We start from the raw sequence: 22045 nt of genomic DNA, 5'->3' as shown, positions 1-22045 counted from the left end.
TGTTGAAATACAATTCTGAGAAAAAAGTCAAAATGTCGAGTTTAATGTTGCAATACAATTTCGAAAAAAAAGTTGAAAAGTCGAGATCAATGTTGAAATACAATTTAAAGAATAAAGTCAAAATTTCGTGAATTAAGTCAAAATTTCGCCTTTTTTCTCAATAATTCGACTTTATTCACGAAATTGTACTTCAACATTATTCTCAACATTTCAACTTTCTTCTCGACATTTCGACTTTTTTCTCAAAGTGCATAATGGAAAAAAAAATCTTCCTCCTCTAAAATATTATTTTAATTTTTCTCCTGCCTGGCCCTAATACTCTTCTGTAAAATATAATATAGTGCATGCTGTAACGGTAATTGTCGTAATGTGTTGCTTGTTAACAAACCGATCTGGATGACCTAACCATCGAGCAGCTCATTGCAAACTCGGAGAGTCGAGAGAGAGTAACATTATGGACTCAACTGTGAACAACCGAACTGGTTGAACATGAGAGAGCTGATATATTGTTCACAAACTTACTGTCTGAAAGAGTGAGATCTTTGATGGATTCAGACACTAAGATCAACTGATGAACGACTCGGTTGAGTGAGTGGTGAACTTGTGACTGAGATTCACAAAGACGGGTTTTACACGTGTTTTTTGTCATTTTAAACAAGATTTATAATTTATTGAGGTCTTTAACTTTAATTGGGGATGTCTTGATTCACTCTTTATCTTGAATAGTAGCCTATATACTGCGTTAAGCAATATTGTTCTTTGGAAAACATAATTATATTATATATATAAATGCATAAAACATGGGATCCAACGATGAAATTCCCGCATTAGAAAGGTAGTTTTAAGAATAGAATGTAATTTAAGCAGTATTCAGGATTGTGTAGCATAGTGGTCAATGTGACTGCCATCGAACCCAACTGGAGACATGGTCTTCGTTTATAGAATCATTCCGAATTAACCATGGCTTTTTACATAGAGTTTATTCTAGGTAACTACAGTAACAGACCAGTTGTGGGTTGGTCTTGCAGGATTCAGGGGCCCAGATTCGTAAAGCAGCTCGGAGCAGCTATCCACCTCAGGCTGAAAGCTGCTAGCCATTGTTGAGTTCGTTGCAAACAATTCGTTCAACAGAATGACTCCTTTGGGTGAATCAACTGAACTGAATCACTCACTCAAACGATGCGTTCACTTCACAGTTCAGCTGAGTTCAGCTGCAAACCAGGCAGAGAACAAGCAAATGATTATATTTACATAGTCACATAAACACACACCCTCAAGCTCCCTGCCATATTAAACTTTATCAGTAAACTCTAAATGAAATTGTAAGGCTGGCCCACAATGCACTGAGGTGTAGGAACTCACTGGTGTGATTGGTACGTTTAACGATTCATTCAGTGAACACACTGGTTAGTGAGCATCATAAACAGCCAGAATCTTTCTCAACATGTTCAAGGGGAATGCCGAACTGTAGACTATGTATAAAGACTTCACATACGTAAAAAACAGCTTTCAACTTCAACATTCAGCAGGGAAACTTCTAAAACGTCAAGAATTCTAAGTGGAGTCTGGTGTGTTTGTCAGAGTGACCAAACTGCTGGAAGCTGAGATTTATGAACCGTTCAGCCAGGATTCATGTCAGTGAGTCGGAGCTGCGACTGCCGTTTCTCTGTCAATCTGTTACACTTTAAGAAGAAAAAAGGACTTGATTTGTGAATCTGACATTGAAACGAAAGAGGAGCTATCAAAATAACTAGCTAAAGTTTTGCTGAGCTAGCATATTATGTTCTCTTCACACTGGACTAAAATGACATTTGGACCTGCAGTAGTTTCTAAAATTGCTTCCAGACATCTTTATTGAGTTCAGCGTACTTGCGCTGGATAATTAAAGTCTGTGTTAAACTGTAATTTACAGACACTTAAGTGATGTTGAGGCCTTGCGTTTTACTCAACAATCATCTTTTATCTCATTACCTTTTAATATCGAGTCAAAAGCGTTTGATCAGACACTCAGCAGTTAGATTTCGTTTTGACAAATGACAAAATCAGAAAATGGCATTCCGCGTATGTGTTTAAGTTGCCATGGCAACAGTAAACTTAACTTAACTGGAGCTTTTGTTGAAGTCTAAAGGTTTCACACTTTCAGAGAAGCTTTGAGCTTGATGAAAGACATTAGCATGTTACTGCGTGACGCAGCCCTGCAAGGAATCATCTCATTGTCGTTCTGCGGATTTGAACTTGAAGAGGATATAGGCTAAAGTTGACATTTTATATCACACTATGTACCTGTTACGCCAGGAACGAGGCACAACATGTGCAAAAACAAAAAAACTAATCCTGCGTTCACATCATCGAATTACTGACATGTGCATTCACACAGGACTAGATGACATGACCTCAGTGTGTGTGTGTGTGTGTGTGTGTGTGTGTGTGTGTGTGTGTGTGTGTGTGTGTGTGTATGTGTGGCCTCCCTTTCACATAGCCTATAATGGATGTGGCGATTATAGTACCACAGGTCCCCAGATAATTTTAAAAACAGTGTGAATGGGTTTTAAAGAAGCCATGTGGGGGGAGCTCGAGAAGAACTTCGAAGCAAAGAAGTCAGAAGTTCCAATTTTATAAACTACCAAACTCCGATATTATGACTTTACAAATTCACGTTCAGTTTTGCAAGACATGAGACATGAGCCGTGGGTTTCTGAAGGCTGATTTGTGAAGCCAGAAGCCAAACCCACTTTACCTGAGTCAACATAAGATAACTTAGCTTATGCTAACCCATGATGCTAACTAATGTTCATTGTGAACCCCCCCAGAGCGCTAGGGGGTTGCGATTCATGCCCGAAAAACCTCAAATGTGGCTGAATTACAACAATTTTATTGTTATCGTCGTCTCTAGTTGATTCTTTATTTAGCTTCCGGCTTTTCCGATCACAGTGAACAATGGCGACCGAGAGAAAACCGGAACCAGAAATGCGTTGCTACTAAGCAAACCAATCACAGACCTCTCGGTCTGCGTTGGGTCTGCGTCGCCTCGACGCGTAGTTACATTTTTGGGGAGGTGCACGTCAGGCTACGGCGTAGACTACGGAGAGACTCCCGCGTAGCCACGTACCCTACGACGTAGGTATAACGCAGAACCATAATTCAGCCTTTACTGGTCATCTATCTACTACCCTGGTGAAGCCTGCTGCTGGATGCTCCATCCAATGTTGAGAAAAAAGGTGAAATTTTGACTTTATTCTTGAAATTGTATTTCAACATTAATCTCGACATTTAGACTTTTTTTTCGACATTTCGACTTTTTTCTCAAAGTGCACAATAAAAAAAAAAATCTTCCCCTCTCAAATATCTTTTCTCCTGCATGGCCCTAACACTCTTCCGTAGACCACTCATTTAATTTCTTTCCATATCCTGCATATTAAGGCTGACCTTGTGATTGTGGGTTTCAAACTCCATCACTGCCGGGGAGTTTCACAAGTTTGGGGGAATTTCCAATCAGAACCTCGCCTAGAGCGCCCCAAAAATCTTGATATGGCCAGTGGCGCCACCAGGGGGTGGCCAGGGGTGGCCATGCCTCCCCCTACAATTTGCTTGCCACACCACTTATCTCAATTAAAAAAAAACAAACGTAGATTGTATCGTCAGTTAGGCGTTTCATCCCAAATCATTTGGGCCAAATGCACATCAGTCGGCATTTCTTTAAGTATTTCTCAGCCTAATAAAAAAATTTAAAAATAAGTAAAATATATAAAAAAAAAAAAAAAAAAAATATATATATATATATATATATATATATATATATATATATATATAATATATATATATATATATATATATATATATATATATATATATATATATATATATATATATAAATAATATTTATATATATATATATATATATATATATATATATAAATATATATATATATATATATATATATATATATATATATATATATATATATACCATTAACCATTAATATGCAGAAAAGTTAGATAAGTATTTCTGAGCCTGTATACTACAACAGTATAATAAAGTCCTGTAATGATGGCTTTTAGTTTTGGTGTCCACCCCAAGAATTTAAGTGGCCCCAATTGGCCCCCCCTATGAAACATTTTTGGATATGGCCCTGGCCGATGTGGAGGAATGCATTCTGTTGTAGTTTTCCCCTTATTCTTCCCTCCCCTCCTCTCGTACCTCCCCCACGGAGGAAGACTCTTCCGGCTGCTGTTGTAGGCGCGCGTTATAAAGCGCAAAGCGCAGCCACTTCTTCCAGAGATCAGAGCGCTCCAACCACGAGGCGCACCGTATCCTCAGCCCATCCGGACCCCGAACCCGCTCCCAGCGATGACCTTGCTGCTGGCTCCAGCTGGATTACCTCTCATGTAACGGCTGATTGCTCCATCCTCGCATCCCCCGGCCGGCAGCAGCTTCCACCGGCTCCTCCGTCCCTCCCCCAGGTTCCAACTCTCAGCTCCGTTCTGCGGCCATGCGCCCCGTCGGTTCAGTTTCCCCCGGACAGCTCAGGGCGTGGAGCGCGCTGTGAGGTGGGATATCAGGTGGATTTATGGTCGTCGGAGACTAAAAACACCAGCCTAAGGAAATGAGTGGAAGTTTGACCTGCGGGAGGATGCGGGTGACGTCTTGGTGCGCCGTGATCCTCCTGGCGCCGACGCTCTGCTGGGTGAGTTCTGTTCCTGCTCTTTACTTCATCTTAAACTTTTTTCCGTACTTTTCATCATTCAACACAAAAATAATGAAGCCAATGAGATTATTTTCTCACTGTGGAGGACTTTTCACGCGTTACCCTGTCCGGCAGAGCGCACGAAGAGAGGAGACGCACCTGTTAAGATTTCTCCATCTTATTGTTGCCTAGAGTAAATCACTCCAAATGTGACATCTGTAAATTAAGTTCTACATATTTTATTAGCAAACATCTTTAAAACTGACCGAGAGTAACACGCATTTGGTTGAGCTTTCCTGTGCGTAAAACCGCTGTGCGTAAAGCTGAGCGAGGACGCTTTGCTTTTACGCTGGCTGTATGGTCCACATATCTGATCATTTATATTAAATTAATAAAAACAATTCCACTTTAGTTGTTTTAAAACAAAAAGTTCCCGAAACTGTGCTCAATGAGACTGTTATACAGTAAAACAGCCTCAAGGAGGCGCCCTAATAAACCAAACATGCACACTGACCAGGAGCTTTTACTGGAAAACCGGGACTTTATTGTTGAACATGGTTTTCTCTTCAGTTTAAGAACATTAAAATAATAAAGTAAAAGAACAAAAGCCCTGAAAATCAGAACTACATTTTGTAAAATATGCATTCATAAAAAAAAAAAAATCAACAATACCCTTTTTTTTACACAATTCACTTTAGGTTAAGAGTTGGTCTTATTTAGAAACGGGTGTGCGTCATGTTTCTTGGATGATCTTTAATTCTGAAGAGACAAAAAGACTGCATTTATGTTCGATCAAAATACTTTTAATTCAACTTATTAATTTACTTTGTGTCATAAAAATATGTACAATGCATGTATACATGCTACACACACACACACATATATATATATATATATATATATATATATATATATATATATATATATATATATATATATATATATATATATATATATATATATATATATATATATATATTTATTAATAGTAGACTGTTGTGCAACTGGTGGACCATGACATAGCCCTAACATTGCACATTATTATTTATTTTCTCCCAGCTTTTCTTGGCGTGTACATATTTACTTTTGTAACTAATTCTTTAATATACCTCTATTGCATTGTTTGTCATGCATCTATTCCTGTCTGCTGTGACAATTTTAATTTCTATCTATATACACAAATACATAAAAACACATTGTAATATGCTGTTTTCAAATTCCTCTCTAGTGTTTAGATTTAAATTCACTATCAAGACGCTATACTTTTACTTCATATATATGCATGTGTATGTGGATATCTGTGGGAGTTTATAAACCAACATGACATACATACGTGTGGGAATATGTTGTTTCCAAATGGTGTTTATTTCACCACCATCTTCATGTCCGCAAATGTACGTACACATACATATGCTCCTGTTGTCTAATCTACACATTCAAATATGTTTTGTTTATGATTTAATGCTCACAGGTGAAATCAATATAGATAAATAAATAAATGTATTTCCTCATAAAATTGACAATTTGAAGTAATTTTTGTGCAACAATGTAACTTAAAGTAAATCAAAATCTGGTTTCATTATGATGATGGAGTGCGAACAGAGTGAGTTTGGTATTTAAAGGCTTTTCTTCATGAAACACACCTGATGCAAGGAACTGAAGAATTTTCATTAAGTATTTGAAATATTTGAGTGGTTTCAGAGTCAGTTTTTCAGAAGACTTTCACAATACATCTACATATTTTGTGCAGCATTTTTTACACATAAGTATTTGTACTGACCACAAAAGTCTTACTTTTTATTTTATTTCTCTACAGTTTTTAAGGTTTAGTTATGTATTTGGTGAAGCATTAAACTTTATATCCCTAAATGTATTTTTAGAAATTGAAAAATGAGTCATTATTTGAATGACCTGACCTGTTTTACACCAGTTTTCTGAGATTACCCGTATTTTCTTTTCCAAAATGTTTCCCTCCGTATTCTGTCTCTGTAACTCTGAAGCTTGATGTCATTTCCAGACGTTAACAGAAGCAAATATATGACTGGATTTTGGTGTGAAAGTGTGCGTTTTCAGTCCTGCATCCCCTCTCTGAGCATCCCCCGTTCATTGTGCTGCCTGCATTGACATGTATATCTGGGAGAGCCATCCCGTTCAGAGTAAACAGCTTTCTTGTGCGAGGCGCCAACAGCCTTTTCCGCGGCGGCGGGGATTAGAGCTGAACTTTGACGGTTTTATTTCGTGTTAGAGGCTCTCGTCTCTGCTTAAGCTTCTTGTCGAGAGCCGAGCTTTGACCCTGATAATGGCACCAGCGAGGTGGACGGCAGACGATCATCGCAGTCAATGATTTAATTAACACACCTCGTATTATTCCTCAGGACCAGAACTCCATCTAGTTCTCATGATTTCTTTTTAATTTAATACATATAATTTAAGAGAGTACTTGGAATTTTATTCAGAGCACTTTAAATGAGTAAAATGTTGAACGTGATGTGTTCAGCTCATTCTTTTATTCTCATTACTTCAACTTTCATTTGATTTCATTGATCACCCATGTATATACTGTAATTCAAATCTGTGTAAATCATATAATCACATCTCATCTGTTCGTGATATATTGTCATTCATTCATATCTGACCTGCATCTTGTAGCAATAGTTATTTATTAATCTGCATTGTGTACATACATATTTATATATATGTATATGTGTATACGTGTATATGCTGTACATTGTGTTTATTTCACTGCATAAGCACTTCTGGTTAGATGCTAACTGCATTTTGTTGCCCTGTACTTTTGACATGTGCAATGACAATAAAGTTGAATCTAATTTAAAAATACAAATTTTGCATTAGTATTAGATTTTCGGTTATGTGTACATTTCCTCTCATTCATAATTTTTTTGGTCACTTTCATCTCGTAGTAATACTGAAATAACTATAAATGCATTTCAGAAAAGACTTTAGTGAAGAAATTCCAAAATTTTTTGGCCATTTAATATAAACTTCATTTCATTAGGATAAAGGCACAGTTTTTTTTGTTTCTTTTTTATTAAGTATTATTTTATGAAGCCACTTTTGGAAGCTGAGGTGAGCTGATGATAGAAGACTACAATTCAATTCAATTTTATTTATATAGCGTCTATTACAACAGAAGTTGTCTCTAGGATCTTTCCAGAGACCAGAACATGACCCCGGAGCAATTATTACATAAACAATCAGCCACCAAGATGAAGTCTGAACATCAAGGCCCACAGCCTGGGACTCATAAGACTTGGTACCCGACCCGAACGGGCCGCCAGCAGATGCTGAGTCCTCCGGAGGGCAAACCCATGTGACTCCTTCAGGCCCGGCTGCCGGTTGCTCACCCGTGGGCCCGTCCTCCAGGCCTGGCTCCAGGGTGGGGGGGTCCTGGTCACCCTCGCTCAGGGGAGGGGCATCAAGTTCTGATGTACCAACTAGCCCTGTGTTGAAAAAAATCCATTTGCCGATTCTAAATGGATTCTCATATTAATTCCTAAAAATTGATTCATATATCTAAAGATCGATTTTTCTTTACATTACATAACAACTTTTGGTATTTTTTGTTTATGTCCAAAAAAGGAATGTTTTGTTGGATACGAGAATAACTAAAATAAACTAAAGTTTTCACTTATAATTGCATACATTGTCTATATTTCATTGCTTTATATACTGTCTTGGGGTTACATTTGCATAAAATGCTAAAAATCTACTTCTTAAAAATTAAAAACCGAAATAGACCAAAAATGGAAAAAATGTAAACGCAATGTGGGATAAAATAAAACTGATTTCATACGTCTCTGTTTGCTGCCCTGGATCGGTTTGATAATTCTGCCCCACGATGTTTCTGAAAGCAGTTCTATCAGCATTCTGGGAGGTGATTGGTCCTTACAGCATCATTAGCTGCCAATACTTGCTGTTGAATCTCAATATAATACTAGTATTCATATGTTGTATAACTACAGTCATATCATTCATGCAACAGCTAAAAAAAAACAGTTTTAATAACACTAACCCAAATCAATATCGGAATCGAATCGGATCGAATCAAATCTTGATAATCGATTATGAATCTTAAGAATCTGAATCAAATCGATTCTTGACATTTGAATCGATCCCCAGCCCTAGTACCAACATGACTAATTTGCTTTGAGAGACCCCCACTAGGGTACCGTCCCAGACGACACCGCTCCTGGAATCACTCAGGCACACAAACTCCTCCACTAAGACAAGGTAGGGAGGTTTTTCAGGCAGGCCCAGCTGGGAGAATGTCCTGAGGCATTCCCAGGACACGACGGAGCGATTAAGCCCGTATTCAAATATAGTTTACCTAAACACAAACAAATAACCTTAAACAAATTGATAAGTGTGGGACTATTTATTTAATCTTAGAGTGACCTCACTGATGACGTGTTAAGTTGACTTGTGCATCAAAGAAGAAGGCAAAAGAAAGGAGGGAAAAAGAGGTGAGATTCGCTCACCTCTTTTCCCCTCCTTTTTTGCTTCTCTCTTTTCTCTTAGCTTGGATACTTGGATACCATAGCTGACAACGAGGAGCCGTTCGTGGCTAACTGGCTAGATCGAAGACGCACATTAAGATTTGGGTTCAATGGAGACAGAAACTTAATAAAGACACGTCCCAAATAAACACAGGGGCCTTTATTTGGTGTTTTATGGTAATTCACAATCCTAATTAATATTTGCTTAACTGAACCATTAAATTTAGAGCAGTTTGATGGTTGTATGTCTGACCTGGGTTCAACATCTTCAGTAGAGGCTGATGATCATCTAGGACCATGAATTCAAGTTTTTCCCTTTGATGTACTTCTTTTAGTCTGGAAATCACTTCGTATTAGTGACATGTCAGTTTTCTGATGGGATTTTTAGCCTAAAATAATGCGATACATGGTATGGGATGGTGCATAGACGGGAATACTCACAGATACCGATAGCTACCCTTACTTTGGCAGTATCTGAGAGTATTTCTGATACTGGTATCGGTATCACAACAACTCGAGTAACAACTGCATGTCACTACAACAACCACTTCCACCAACTGAAGCTCTGAGTATTTATCCTGCCGGCTCGGGAAGACCTCAGCGTCCTCCGGGAAAAGCTGCAGGAGGTGACGGGGAAAGGAAGTTCTGGACCTCTCTGCTTTTGCTGCTGCCCCAACAGACAAACCTGGATAAGCAGAAGTGGAGTGGAAAATAGCATTTTATGTAACCATGTAGAAAGAATTGACAGATTTTGTACACGAACACTGTCATTCTTTCAATTGTATCACCTACTGTACTGTTGCGGTGACTCTTTTCTTCAGAAGGGATCTTCAGATTTTATTAATCAATTCGGCTCGTCAGAATTCATGAAGATCGGCCAGGGTTCAGGATTTCATCTCGCAGCATAGACTCTCACGCGTCATGCCTTTTGCAAATCCAAGTCTCTAATAGTTATAATGCGCATTCCTCGATCCCCTGCATATCCTCCACGTAAAGCACTTTGTCGCTATGTCTAAGGAGGCGTGTGCACTGTCATCACCACTTCACGTCATCATTTTTCTTGCTTCCCAGCCCAGTGTCACGGTAACCAAATGAGCCCATTATGTCACATAGTCAACAATAATCGATAACCTGCTAATAGTCAACGTTATTGATAGCTGGTCTTTCTTTCTGCATTAGCTCACAGATAGGATAATAAAGTTATCCAATTAGTTCCTTGTTCTGACTGAACAAGTGTGTCAAACAATCCTCCATTTATTGCAATTGTTCAACAAATGCCACCTTATCAAATGTATCCCAATAAAGGCAGCTGTGGTTTCAAAATGTGCTAACGGTTAACTGGGACTAAACCCAAAATATTTACATTTGTGAAATGTATTTGTTGAGTAGACATTCAGATTTCGGTTTAGGAATCCACATGTACAATATATCTGTATGTTTTTCATTTTTTAACAGCTGAACTGCAAAATACTTTTGTTAGTACATAATGATTTGAATTTGTAATTAAATCACATTGTATGAACTGGACAGTTGTTCCATCACAACAAACAGCATTTAAAATACACACTGCCAAAAATAAGGGGTATCTAACGTCTTTATTAATTCTGGTGTCACTTCATTTTTATGGACAGAATTTGTACTTTTAAAAAAAATTTTATGTGTGTGAAGAAGCAGCGGGAGGCGAGCTCTTGGACTGAGCAGCTATCTGGCATTAGGATAATGATGATATTCTCATTTATGTCAGGCTTTCCAGAGCTGGCACACATGTTGTCAAGTGTAAAGTGAGTGACCTTATAAAGCATTTAAGGAGCCATCAGGTGAAAAATCCAGAGTTTATTAAGTCCGAGGGGAAGATGGAGGAACCACAGCAGACACTACTGAAATTAGAGTTTTTACAAATGAGAGAAATTCCCCCCAAAAAGTCAGAAGCTTCAGCGATAACAAGCACAGTTGTTGAATTCGTTATTCCTGTCGCTCGTTGACAGTTTTGGAGTTTACAGCTTCGTCAAACACTCAGAGTTTCCAGACAGTTGACCGGGTCAGAAATATCTGAAACTGCTCTTCTCAAACTGTGTGAGACTGTGACTGAACACATGTCAGGTAAGTGAAAAAAAAAATGCAGGCAGTTGACATTTGGACCGCCAATGTGACTATTGCCTCATATCCGCTCACACTTAAAGCCCAGGTAACTGAATTGTAACAGAACAGAAAAATAGTTGTTGGAAGATCTCTGAACCTGGGCGCGCTGCCATGGCTAAAGCCTGATTTATGGTTCTGCGTTAAACCAACGCAGAGCCTACGCCCCCAGAGCGCTAGTTGATACTTTGTTTAGCTTCCGGCTTTTCCGGTCACAGTGAATCAAAGAGATAAGGACAACTATTGTGCAAAAAAACAAAACAACCCAAAAAAAAAAAATCACACACACACACAAAGAAAAGAGCGCTGAAAGTTCGATACTGCTTCACGAACCGGAACCGGAAATGCGTTGCTACCAAGCGAACCAATCACAGCCCTCTGGGTCTGCGTTGGGTCTGCGTCGCCTCGACGCGTAGTTACATTTTTTGAGAGGCGCACGTCAGGCTATGGCGTAGGCTACGGAGAGACTCCCGCGTAGCCGCATACCCGACGGCGTAGGCTCTGCGTTGATTTAACGCAGAACCATAATTCAGCCTTAACAGCCAACTAGCTAGCAGCAGTTCTTCATTTAGCCCCATCCCCTTCCAGCCAACCCAGCGAGCATTTGTGCTGTTCGCAAACGGCCAGCAGCATAAAAGTAGAAGAAAAAGAAGAATGCAGAGAAAGAAAATAGAGAAGAAATGAGTGGACAAGGGATGCTGCTTTGTTATCTTTTTTAACACTGCAGTTGTAGCGATTGAGATTACAAAAAAATGCTACACCAGACCTCTATCATGGCGTAGTACGCCAACAAGGCCTGAACCGACTCTTCTGCTCATCATGTTTTCTTGTAATCTCCAACTTCATCATATGTACTCATACCAAAATGGTGCTAATGGGTTTTAATGAATTGTGGTCACAGGATTTCTGAGAGTGCTGAATGTAATTCAGAAATCCCGATTAGCCAAAACGCCCTGCCAGGAGGTTCCTGTCGGCCAATCTAAGTAGCTCTCCTACTACTAGAAGTGTTTTCCCTCCTTAAAAGGTTGCTGAAGGTCACTTTTGCAGAGCCATTCCTGGTGATGGAGTTATACGTTGACGATGTGGCCCCAAAAAATCTACCTGGAACTCCAAGCCTGTAGCCTATAAAAATATATATTACATTTAAGGCTAACAATTAGAGATGTTCCGACACCAATTATTTCTTTCCGATACCAATACCCGGGTTTAGAGAATCTGTTCCGATACAAATATCATTTCTGTTTTTTACCGTAAAATATAAAATAATGGCCGAGTCCCAATCATCCGCCAAGTCAAGCAAATTATTTTTTTATATTGAACACCTATCCCAAATACACATTGTTTTTCTGATGACCAAAACAATATTCTACCGTATTCAAATATAGCTTACCTAAACACAAACAAATAACCTTAAACGAATTGAAAAGTGTGGGACTATTTATTTAATCTTAGAGTGACCTCACTGATGACGTGTTAAGTTGAGCGACTTGTACATCAAAGAAGAAGGCAAAAGAAAGGAGGGAAAAAGAGGTGAGCTTGGCCTCTAGCTCTTCGCTCACCTCATTTCCCCTCCTTTTTTTTTGCTTCTCTCTTTTCTTTTAGCTTGGATACTTCACAGGCGTGCCAGGCACCAGCGTGAGTCGCGGAAGATTATACGAGTGATGGGAAAAGAGTTGTATCAGACCATAGCTGACAACGAGGAGCCATTCGTGGCTAGCGCTAACTGGCTAGATCGAAGACGCACATTAAGATTTCGGTTCAATGGAGACACAAACCTAATAAAGACACGTCCCAAATAAACGCAGGGGCCTTTATTTGGTGTTTCACGGTATTTCACAATCCTAATTAATATTAACTGAACCGTTAAATATAGAGCAGTTTTATGGTTATATATCTGACCTGGGTTCAACATCTTCAGTAGAGGCTGATGATCATCTAGGACCATGAATTCCAGTTTTTCCCTTTGATGTACTTCTTTTAGTCTGGAAATCACTTCGTATTAGTGGCATGTCAGTTTTCCTGATAGGATTTCTAGCCTAAAATAATGCGATACATGGTATGGGATGACGCATAGACGGGAATACTCACAGATACAGATACCCCTATTTTGGCAGTATCTGAGAGTATTTCTGATACTGGTATCGGTATCACAACAACTCGAGTAACAACTGCATGTCACTGCAACAACCACTTCCACCAACTGAAACTCTGAGTATTTGCCGTAACCTTTTATTTAAAAAAAAAGGAGCCCATGGTGGAAAAATGAAATACTGAAGATTGTTCACACGTCAGAATCATGAGTCATTGTTTATTTGTAAGGATCCCCATTAGCTATGCCCTTAAACACAGCTAGTGTTACTGGGGTCCACATCAAAAAACAATACATCTAAAACATACAGTTAAAAACAAGACATAAAGAAAGAAAACGAAATAACACGACAAACCTACATTAAACTTTACCGTACATGTAAATCATTATCTGAAAGCAAGAAAACATACATGAAACATTCCAATATACAGTAAAACATCATCTAGGCCATGAAAATCAGATCAAAAATATACCTCACTCTGTCCAGTATGTATATGTATCTGTTTAAGTGTGTGTGTGTGTGTGTGTGTGTGTATGGTATACTGTACATATGATATTCCAAGGTGTTTCTTGATTTGCTTTTTGAATATTGATTTCTGTGTTAGTTTAGTCATATAGTGTTAAATAATTCCATGATTTCATTGATCTATATTCTACTGTATGCTTCAGAAAATTTGTGTTTGGCTTAGGAAGTGAAAACCGGCCCTTTGTTTCCTGTCTAGCAGCATATGTATATGACTCTAGATTGTGTCTTTACTGATTGTACTGATATACACAAGTGAATCTCTTTCTCTTTGCTTTAAATGTCTGTGTCTTTGTATCTCGTTTTGTATTCTGGACCCAGTGTCAGTTTTGGATTGTAAAACCATCCATATTGAAAACAGAAGTGCAGCATTCATTCTGTCCTCAACTTTTAACCATCGTAGACAGAAGTGCATGCTGTTGATGCTGGTATTATATTGACACTGGAGAGCAAGGCGCGCTGCCTTGTTCTGAATCAACTGGAGTTTATTTAAATCTTTTTTAGTAGCATTCACCCATACTATTTGGCAGTAGTCAAGCTGTGAGAGAACAATGTTGTTTAGTACTATTTTAGTCAATTCAGTCAAACATCAAGTCACTTGCGTTTATGACTTGTGCTGCCTTTGGTAAAAGATGTCAGACTATTTTAGCCTGATTAGTCAAGTCAACATGTTAAAATGAAATACTTCGTTAAAACATTAACACAAATTCTGTTAAAAGCCACAGCTGCCAGGAACCCGTCCACCGTATCTCAATCAAAGGCTGTGGATACCAACTCTTGCAACCAACCTACGTCAGAGGAGCTGCAGGCCGACGTTTAAAGCTTGAAAATCCTGCTTCACATGATGTTCGCAGCCTTATTTATTACTGCTGCATTTACCTGACGCTGGGTTAGTAGAGACTACAGGTGAGAAGTGATGATAGCTAGCCATTGGCTGAGCCAGTTTTCAAAAGGCATGTTATATAAATAAATAATATTATAAATAAATACATAATTAAATCATACATACATGTATATCTTTAGACAAAATCACCTGATGCAGTTATAATTTATTTCAACCCCCTCAGAGTTGTCTTGGATGTGAAATGAAACAACACAACCAGAGTGGTTTTTTGAAGCAGGCTGTAAATATGTTTTAGAAAACTGTTTAACAACAGAGGACGTTTAACTGGGTATTATTCTGTGTTAGAATGACTCAAGCCAACATCAATCGATGCTTGGTGGACCAAAATGTGTACTCTTTCAGGACATGTTTCTGACATAACAACAATACAACAACCATTTGTTTCAAGCAAGGATAATTGCCTTCTCCTGTTTAATTGCTATTAGAAATATCTTTTTAAGAGAAACAGAACATTTAAAATATTCGTATGATTGATTGTGATATATTGAGACTTAACTTAGAAATTCATCACTAATAATAGAAAGAATTTCTAAGTTAAGTCTCTATATATACAGATCCAGGGCAGCAAACAGATACATATGAAATCGGTTTCATTTTTTCCCATTTATGAGAATTTGGTTTTTAGCATTTTATGCAAATGTGACCCCAATATGGTATATAAAGCAAAGAAATATAAACAATTTATACAATTATTATTGAAAACTTTAATGTTTTCACACCTTTCAACATATTTAAAGGCAAAAACATGGCACTAGTTATGCTCGTGTCCAACAACACATTCCTTTTTTGGGCATAAACAAAAAAATACCAAAAGTTGTAATGTAATGATGAAAAAAAATCGATCTTTAGACATACGAATCAATTTTTAGGAATTAATATGAGAATCAATTTAGAATTGGAAAATCGATTTTTTCAACACAGGCCTAATCACCATAGATATCTCTTCTGTCCAAAGAGCAGGCCCATATTAATTCCATTTGATGACAAAGGCATTTGCTCAAATGCCCACATGCTGTGGCACTGAATGCACACACTCAGATGGCCCAAGTGGGATGTTTCTCTTAGCTCCTTGTTCAACCTTTGTGTCGCTTAGCTTTTAAAGCAGCACAGAGGCCTCACTTTAGAGTCGCCGATGCTTACTTGTTGGAGAGAGGCAGCACAAAAGGCCTCAAAGTTCAGTCTCAGAGAATAGTGCAATTCCCCAGCCGGTACCCTTCGTCAGCCCACTAACATTCATCAGACTGAGCTCAGCGACTCCACTCCCCCTCGAGCGATAAGTGGCTCCCCACTAAATAAAAACCCTAGAGAGGAATACTGAAGCAGAAGGAGGTTCCACAGTTCTTAGCTGTTGAAATTCAGCTTATCCCCTTTGAGATCTATTCTAAAATTCCTGTTCTTAAATGGCATACAAAAATTAAAATTAGTACATTTTACCACAAGGTGCATTTAAAAAAATCTGGTATCAAAATAAAGCAACACAAGTGAGATTACAACATAATGTAAAATGAAGTAAATGAAAATGGAGCTTGTATCTCATATCTCTGGATTCTTTTAGTAAAAACCTAAACGCTCTGGAAACCCATTCTAGAACATCTCCTCATGTTTTTGACCAGGTTTGATTTTCCTGCTGTGTAAGAGTTTTTGGAGTGCTTTTTATCTATTTTTTTATGTTTTTGGGAAAAAAAACTTAAAAATGCTTTACAAATGGGCCATTATGGTGTATTTTGGTCAAAACTGGTTTTGAGATCCATCCATCCATCCATCCATCCTGCTTGGACAACTTTCTAGTCCGGGGTCCTAACCAGATGCCCAAAACACCTCAATGGCTCCTCTCAATGTGGAGGAGCAGCCCCTCCTCAAAACACCACCTTATCATCGTGGAGGGGTTTGTGTGTCCAAATGATTCCAGAAGTACGGAAGAGTATTAGGGCCAGGCAGGAGAGAAATAAAAATAATATTTTAGAGGAGGAAGATTTTTTCTTCACAATGCACTTTGAGATAAAAGTCAAAATGTCGAGATTTATGTTGAAGTACAATTTCGAGAAAAAAGTCGAAATGTTGAGAAAAAAGTCGAAATGTCGAGAATGTTAAAATAGAATTTCGAAAAAAAAGTCGAAATGTTGAAAAAAAAGTCAACATTTCGTGAATAAAGTTGAAATGTTGAGAAAAATGGCGAAATTTCGACTTTATTCACAAAATTTCGACTTTTTTCTCGAAATTGTACTTTAACAATCTTGACATTTCGACTTTTTTCTTGAAGTCAATCAATCTGGATGGATGGATGGATGGATGGATGGATGGATGGATGGATGGATGGATGGATGGATGGATGGATCTCAAAACCAGTTTTGAGTAAAATGGCCCATTTGTAAAGCATTTTTAAGTTTTTCTCCCCAAAATATAAAAAAATAGATAAAAAGTACTCCAAAAAATCTTACACGCCTGGTCAAAATAATGAGAATAATGTCGAGAAGAAAGTCGCAATGTCGACATTAATGTTGAAATACAATTTCAAGAATAAAGTAGAAATTTCGTGAATAAAGTGGAAATTTTGCCTTTTTTCTCAACATTTCAACTTTGTTCACAAAATCTTGACTTTTTTCTCAACATTTCGACTTTTTTCTCAACATTTCGACTTTTTCCTCCAAATTGTACTTCAACATTAATCTCAACATTTCAACATTTTTCTTGACATTTCGACCTTTTTCCCGACATTTCGACTTTTTTCTCGAAGTGCGTAATGAAAAAAAAATCTTCCTCCTCTAAAATATTATTTTTATTTTTCTCCTGCATGGCCCTAATACTCTTCCGTACCCCACCAACTGTACAGGAAGTGAATTTCTATACAAGTCATTCAAGAAAACTAAATGGAGCCCCCCATTTATGTATCATAAGGGGTGTGGCTTTTTGAGTGACAGATGGAGTCTGTGACCTCCATGGCTCAGCTAGCAGCGCTCAAGCTGAGGGCTGCTAGTGACAGCTAACTGAAAGACATCCCACCTGAGGGCCTCTAGTTACCAGGGTTGTATCAGTAGCTCGTGGGCTGCTACCTCCTGCAGCAGCCACAGCAGCTGGAACCTTTTGTCCAGCAACCTTCACCCTCGGACCGTTCCATTACACTTCCAGGTTGCCTAACCGGGCCACTAGTCAACGGTTAACTGATTGCACTCTGTTGAGGCGACAGTGAGGCCGTGCTCCAGCTAATTATCATGCTTGCCTGTTTGCCCATGTCTGGATTCATCAGTGGACGGTAGAGTCAGCTCCCGCACCGTTCTCAGGCCTAAAACAAAATACTTCAACCCAGTAGCGGAACATATCAGAGCCGGGCCGGGGGGCAGGGCATATGACTGGGCCCTTTGCAGCTTGGAGCCTCTCGTCTCATGACCTCCCCGGGAGCTGCTGAGTCCCTATGATCATCGCTATGAGACAGAGAAGGAAATAAGCTAGTCGGCCGGGCAACTATATCAACCTGGCTCCCTGACCATGATGCAGCTTCTGGGGACCCGGGGATGAAACGCTGCTAACAACGTCTAGCAAACGTCTTTGCGTTTTATCGCTCCACTTTTGTGTTTCTAACTCCCGCTCATGTTTAGGCTGTAGGAGAACTGTGCTCTGTTGACAAGTGATCAATGATGACGTTGATAGATGGCTGTTGATGACCAACGATACTCAAAATACATTTGGAGATTCACTTGCAATTTTTGTTTTAATGTTAACTGTGAGTGTGAAAATCTCAGCATAACATGTTATGCAATGCTTTATACCTAATATGAACCAAGTGGTGCCACAAAAAAACAAAAAAAACAAATCTTGTGGGCGGGGCCTGCTGCCTCAGGGCCCCATTGGACCCCGGGCCGGGGGAGTACCGCCCCCCCAACACCCCCCTGAAGCCCCGCCCCTGCTTCAACCTGATATTTTGGACAACCTACGAGCGAAATCACAGGCTTTGTCCGGGTCTTTGTATACAGTCTTATGTACTTATTTCCATATAGTATTAAGTACTATTGCAAGATAGATGGGCTTTAAAGGAGCTTGAGGCAGGATTTATGAAAAAAATTCGTATACGTTTTAAGTTTTCTAGTAATAATGTCAGATGAAGCGTTTCAAACCAAAAATGAATGAGCCCTCTAGCGTATCTCTCCGTTGCCTTGAACAGCCTGTGTGCTGCAAAATGTGCTGCAATTGTGACCGGAATTTCCCGCGCTGTCCTGTGGATTTGACGTCACATGACGCTGCATGCGCGTTCTCCCCGTTCTCCCGTGCCGGCTTCCCTGTTGGCTGCAGTACCCCCAACGGCCGTCGTGGCGAAGGGTGGCGCTAGAGAGTCTCATTTCTTAAAAGGAGCCTCATGCTCCTTTAAAGGGATTGTGACATGAAAAACAAATTTTTCTTGATTTTTTGTGTTTTGTTGGGTGTCTTGACATCATTACACCCAAAAAACAACAAACTTTTAACATTCAGTGTATTGTGTGCTTTCTGGGATTTTCCGCATAACTATGCAAAAACGGCGCATGTGGTTTGCTGGCGGATCGTTACGTAACGATCCGCTAAATCACCGCCCCCTCCACCCAGCTCCCTGTCTCCTCTCCTCTCCAGCGCACCATAAAGGCTGATTTATGGTTCCGCGTTACACCGACGCAGAGCCTACGGCGTAGGGTTACGCGGCGACGCGCACCATACGCTGAACCCTACGGCGTAGGCTCTGCGTCGATTTAACGCGGAACCATAAATGAGGCTTAACACGGAGCTGTTTAGAGCCTCTTTTGTTCTAATCACCGGAGGAAAACTGCTAAGAAGACCCGCGGCCACTGACTGGACTTAAGATAAGGGGACACTTGCTTGCATGCCTTTATTTTTATGATTGTTTGCTGTGGTTCGCCGTGCTGCTTTTCCGTGCATGCTTCGCCTGTCGCTCCCGGCTTAACTCTCCGACGCCGCTGTGAGCGTATGGCTGGAGGAGGAGGAGGTTTGGAGGAGGAGCGGCGCAATGATTGACAGGAAAGGGGGGAAAGGAAGCAGGAAAAGAGTACTAGAGTGAAGTTTTTCTTGTTACACTCTTTTAGACACATTTGAGGGATGTTGACCAAGACTTTTAATAGTGTTAAAAGCATGTTAAAAATGATGTCACAATACCTTTAACAGTGTGAGCAGTAGCATTTCTTTAGTGATGTAGTAATGTTATATCTATAGTGTGCTGTAGTGTCCACATGCTTGTATCTCAATGGTTGGTAAAAACTATAACTATTAGCAACACCCTGTCAGGAAGGAGCGGGCTCTCCGTGTCCAAATATGCACTTTTTTGCACCTGTCTTAGAAAACTGGTGCTTGAGGGAAAGAAGCACAAAAATGCTTATAAAAGACGACAACTACAAAACGACCGTCATTCATTTTCATTATTGTAACAGTGCTAACTGAAGCCTCACTAAAGTAGTTTTCATGTTTTAATTATGGAGGAATATGAAGGAAAAAAGTGGACATGGAGTTGAATATTCCCATAAAAAATATCCTCAAGGATTTCAAGTCTAAGTGTCTTATCTAGATTTTTTTTTTTCCAGGTAACTGGTTAAAAAAATGAAATGCTCAAAAATCATTGAAATGTTTTCATGTTTAGCTCCTTTATCTGCTGCATGTTTTAATTGTAGTCTCAGTAAGTAAAACAAGATGTGAAGTGAATGTGCATGCAGCGGTAAACCATAGTAATACCTCTGGATGTAGGCGGGCAGACTGATGCTGGAGGATTTGGAAATGACACGTCAAGGTGAGCCAGCGCTGCTGTAGACCTTTTTTTTTTCCTTCATGCACTGTAACCTTTGCAACTCTTGGGTTTACTGATTAGAGCTCAGAGCAGCTTCAACAGCACAGCAGCTACAACATTTGACCTTGATGTGTGGACATAAAGTCAGCAAAACTAGCTTTTATAGTGTTTTGAAATGGACTTCCTGGCCATTTCTCTTTTTGTTCTTGCCTTTGTTCTCTTTGTTCTTGCATCATTACAGCTCTGACTATCATAAATATATCACCAGACATGCAACTGGAGGATATTCTGCACTGCCAAATGTGAAATCTAAAGCTGGTAAAAGGACTGTTGTGTACGACGAGGTATTTGAGGTGTGTTTTCTTTTCATCTGGATCTCTAATGAAGTCAAGCAGATCTGATTCTTGCCCCAGTTCAGGGCTCTTGAGCTCCAGTCCTCGGGGGCCGCTTTAACACACCCCGATACAAGACTGTCATTAACAGATTCGTGCAGACCTTGATGACACGCTGATCAGGGGTGGGGCTTCGACCCCCGGCCCGGCTCTGATATGTTTCACTACTGACGCTGTTGATGACTATTAATTTGAATTGGTGCGAGGGGACATCTAAAACATGCAGGACAGCTGCCTCCGAGGACTTGAGTTTGAGGCCCCTGTCTTGTGTGGACTGGACAGATGTGTGGGGCCCTCAGTCATGACGGGGCCATGAGCTACAGGATCTGTCTCAATAATCAGTATTTGTAGAGAATTCAAATAGATACATCTACCTCACAAGAACACAAGCATGTCATTGTGAAAAACAAATGTTTTTGACAGACACCCTCTCACACTTATAAATTCTGCATTTTTGTTCCCGTCACATTTGTACGGAAGAATATTAGAGCCAGGAGGCAGAAGAAAAATAAAAATAATATTTTAGAGGAGGAAGATTCTTTTTTCATTATGCACTTCGAGAAAAAAGTCGAAATGTCGAGAAAAAAGTCGAAATGTCCAGACTAATGTTGAAGTACAATTTCGAGAATAAAGTCGAAATGTTGAGAAAAAAGTCCAAATTTGAAGAAGATATTGATTTGAATCACATATCACACATATGCAGTTGCATAAATTCAGAAACCTACCCTTAACGTTCCACTCCAAGGACGTAAGTTAGTTAGTTAGTTAGTTACGGCTGCCGCTGCATAGCTGTCAGTCGCTCTGCTAACTGGATTTGATGGGCCAGAAGAGACATTTTGACTTTTTTCTCGAAATTGTACTTCAACATTATTCTCGACATTTTTTTCGACTTTTTTCTCAACATTTCGAAGTGCATAATAAAAAAAAATCTTCCCCTCTCAAATATTTTTTCTCCTGCATGGCCCTAATACTCTTCCGTACATTTGTGTCTATGAGGTGAGGATTTCAAACTTTGTTTTCTCATTAAATTGCAGGTTCATAAGG

The 22045-nt window shown here is 39.3% G+C and overlaps 1 protein-coding gene across 1 annotated transcript in view; it reads left to right on the top strand.

Moving 5' to 3' along the window:
• Window positions 1–4289: 4289 nt before the first annotated feature.
• nxph1 (neurexophilin 1) overlaps window positions 4290–22045 on the top strand; it is a 57165-nt gene continuing 39409 nt past the window's right edge. The window contains exon 1 of the mRNA XM_061741160.1: window positions 4290–4685. Within this exon, the coding sequence (XP_061597144.1) occupies window positions 4605–4685 (81 nt within the window). The 5' untranslated portion in view covers window positions 4290–4604. The remainder of the gene's footprint in view (window positions 4686–22045) is intronic.

Source organism: Cololabis saira, chromosome 15, assembly GCF_033807715.1.
Source record: "Cololabis saira isolate AMF1-May2022 chromosome 15, fColSai1.1, whole genome shotgun sequence".
NCBI lineage: Eukaryota > Metazoa > Chordata > Actinopteri > Beloniformes > Belonidae > Cololabis > Cololabis saira.
The sequence above is the reverse complement of the archived record's forward strand: the minus strand, read 5'-3'. Positions and strand labels throughout refer to the sequence as shown.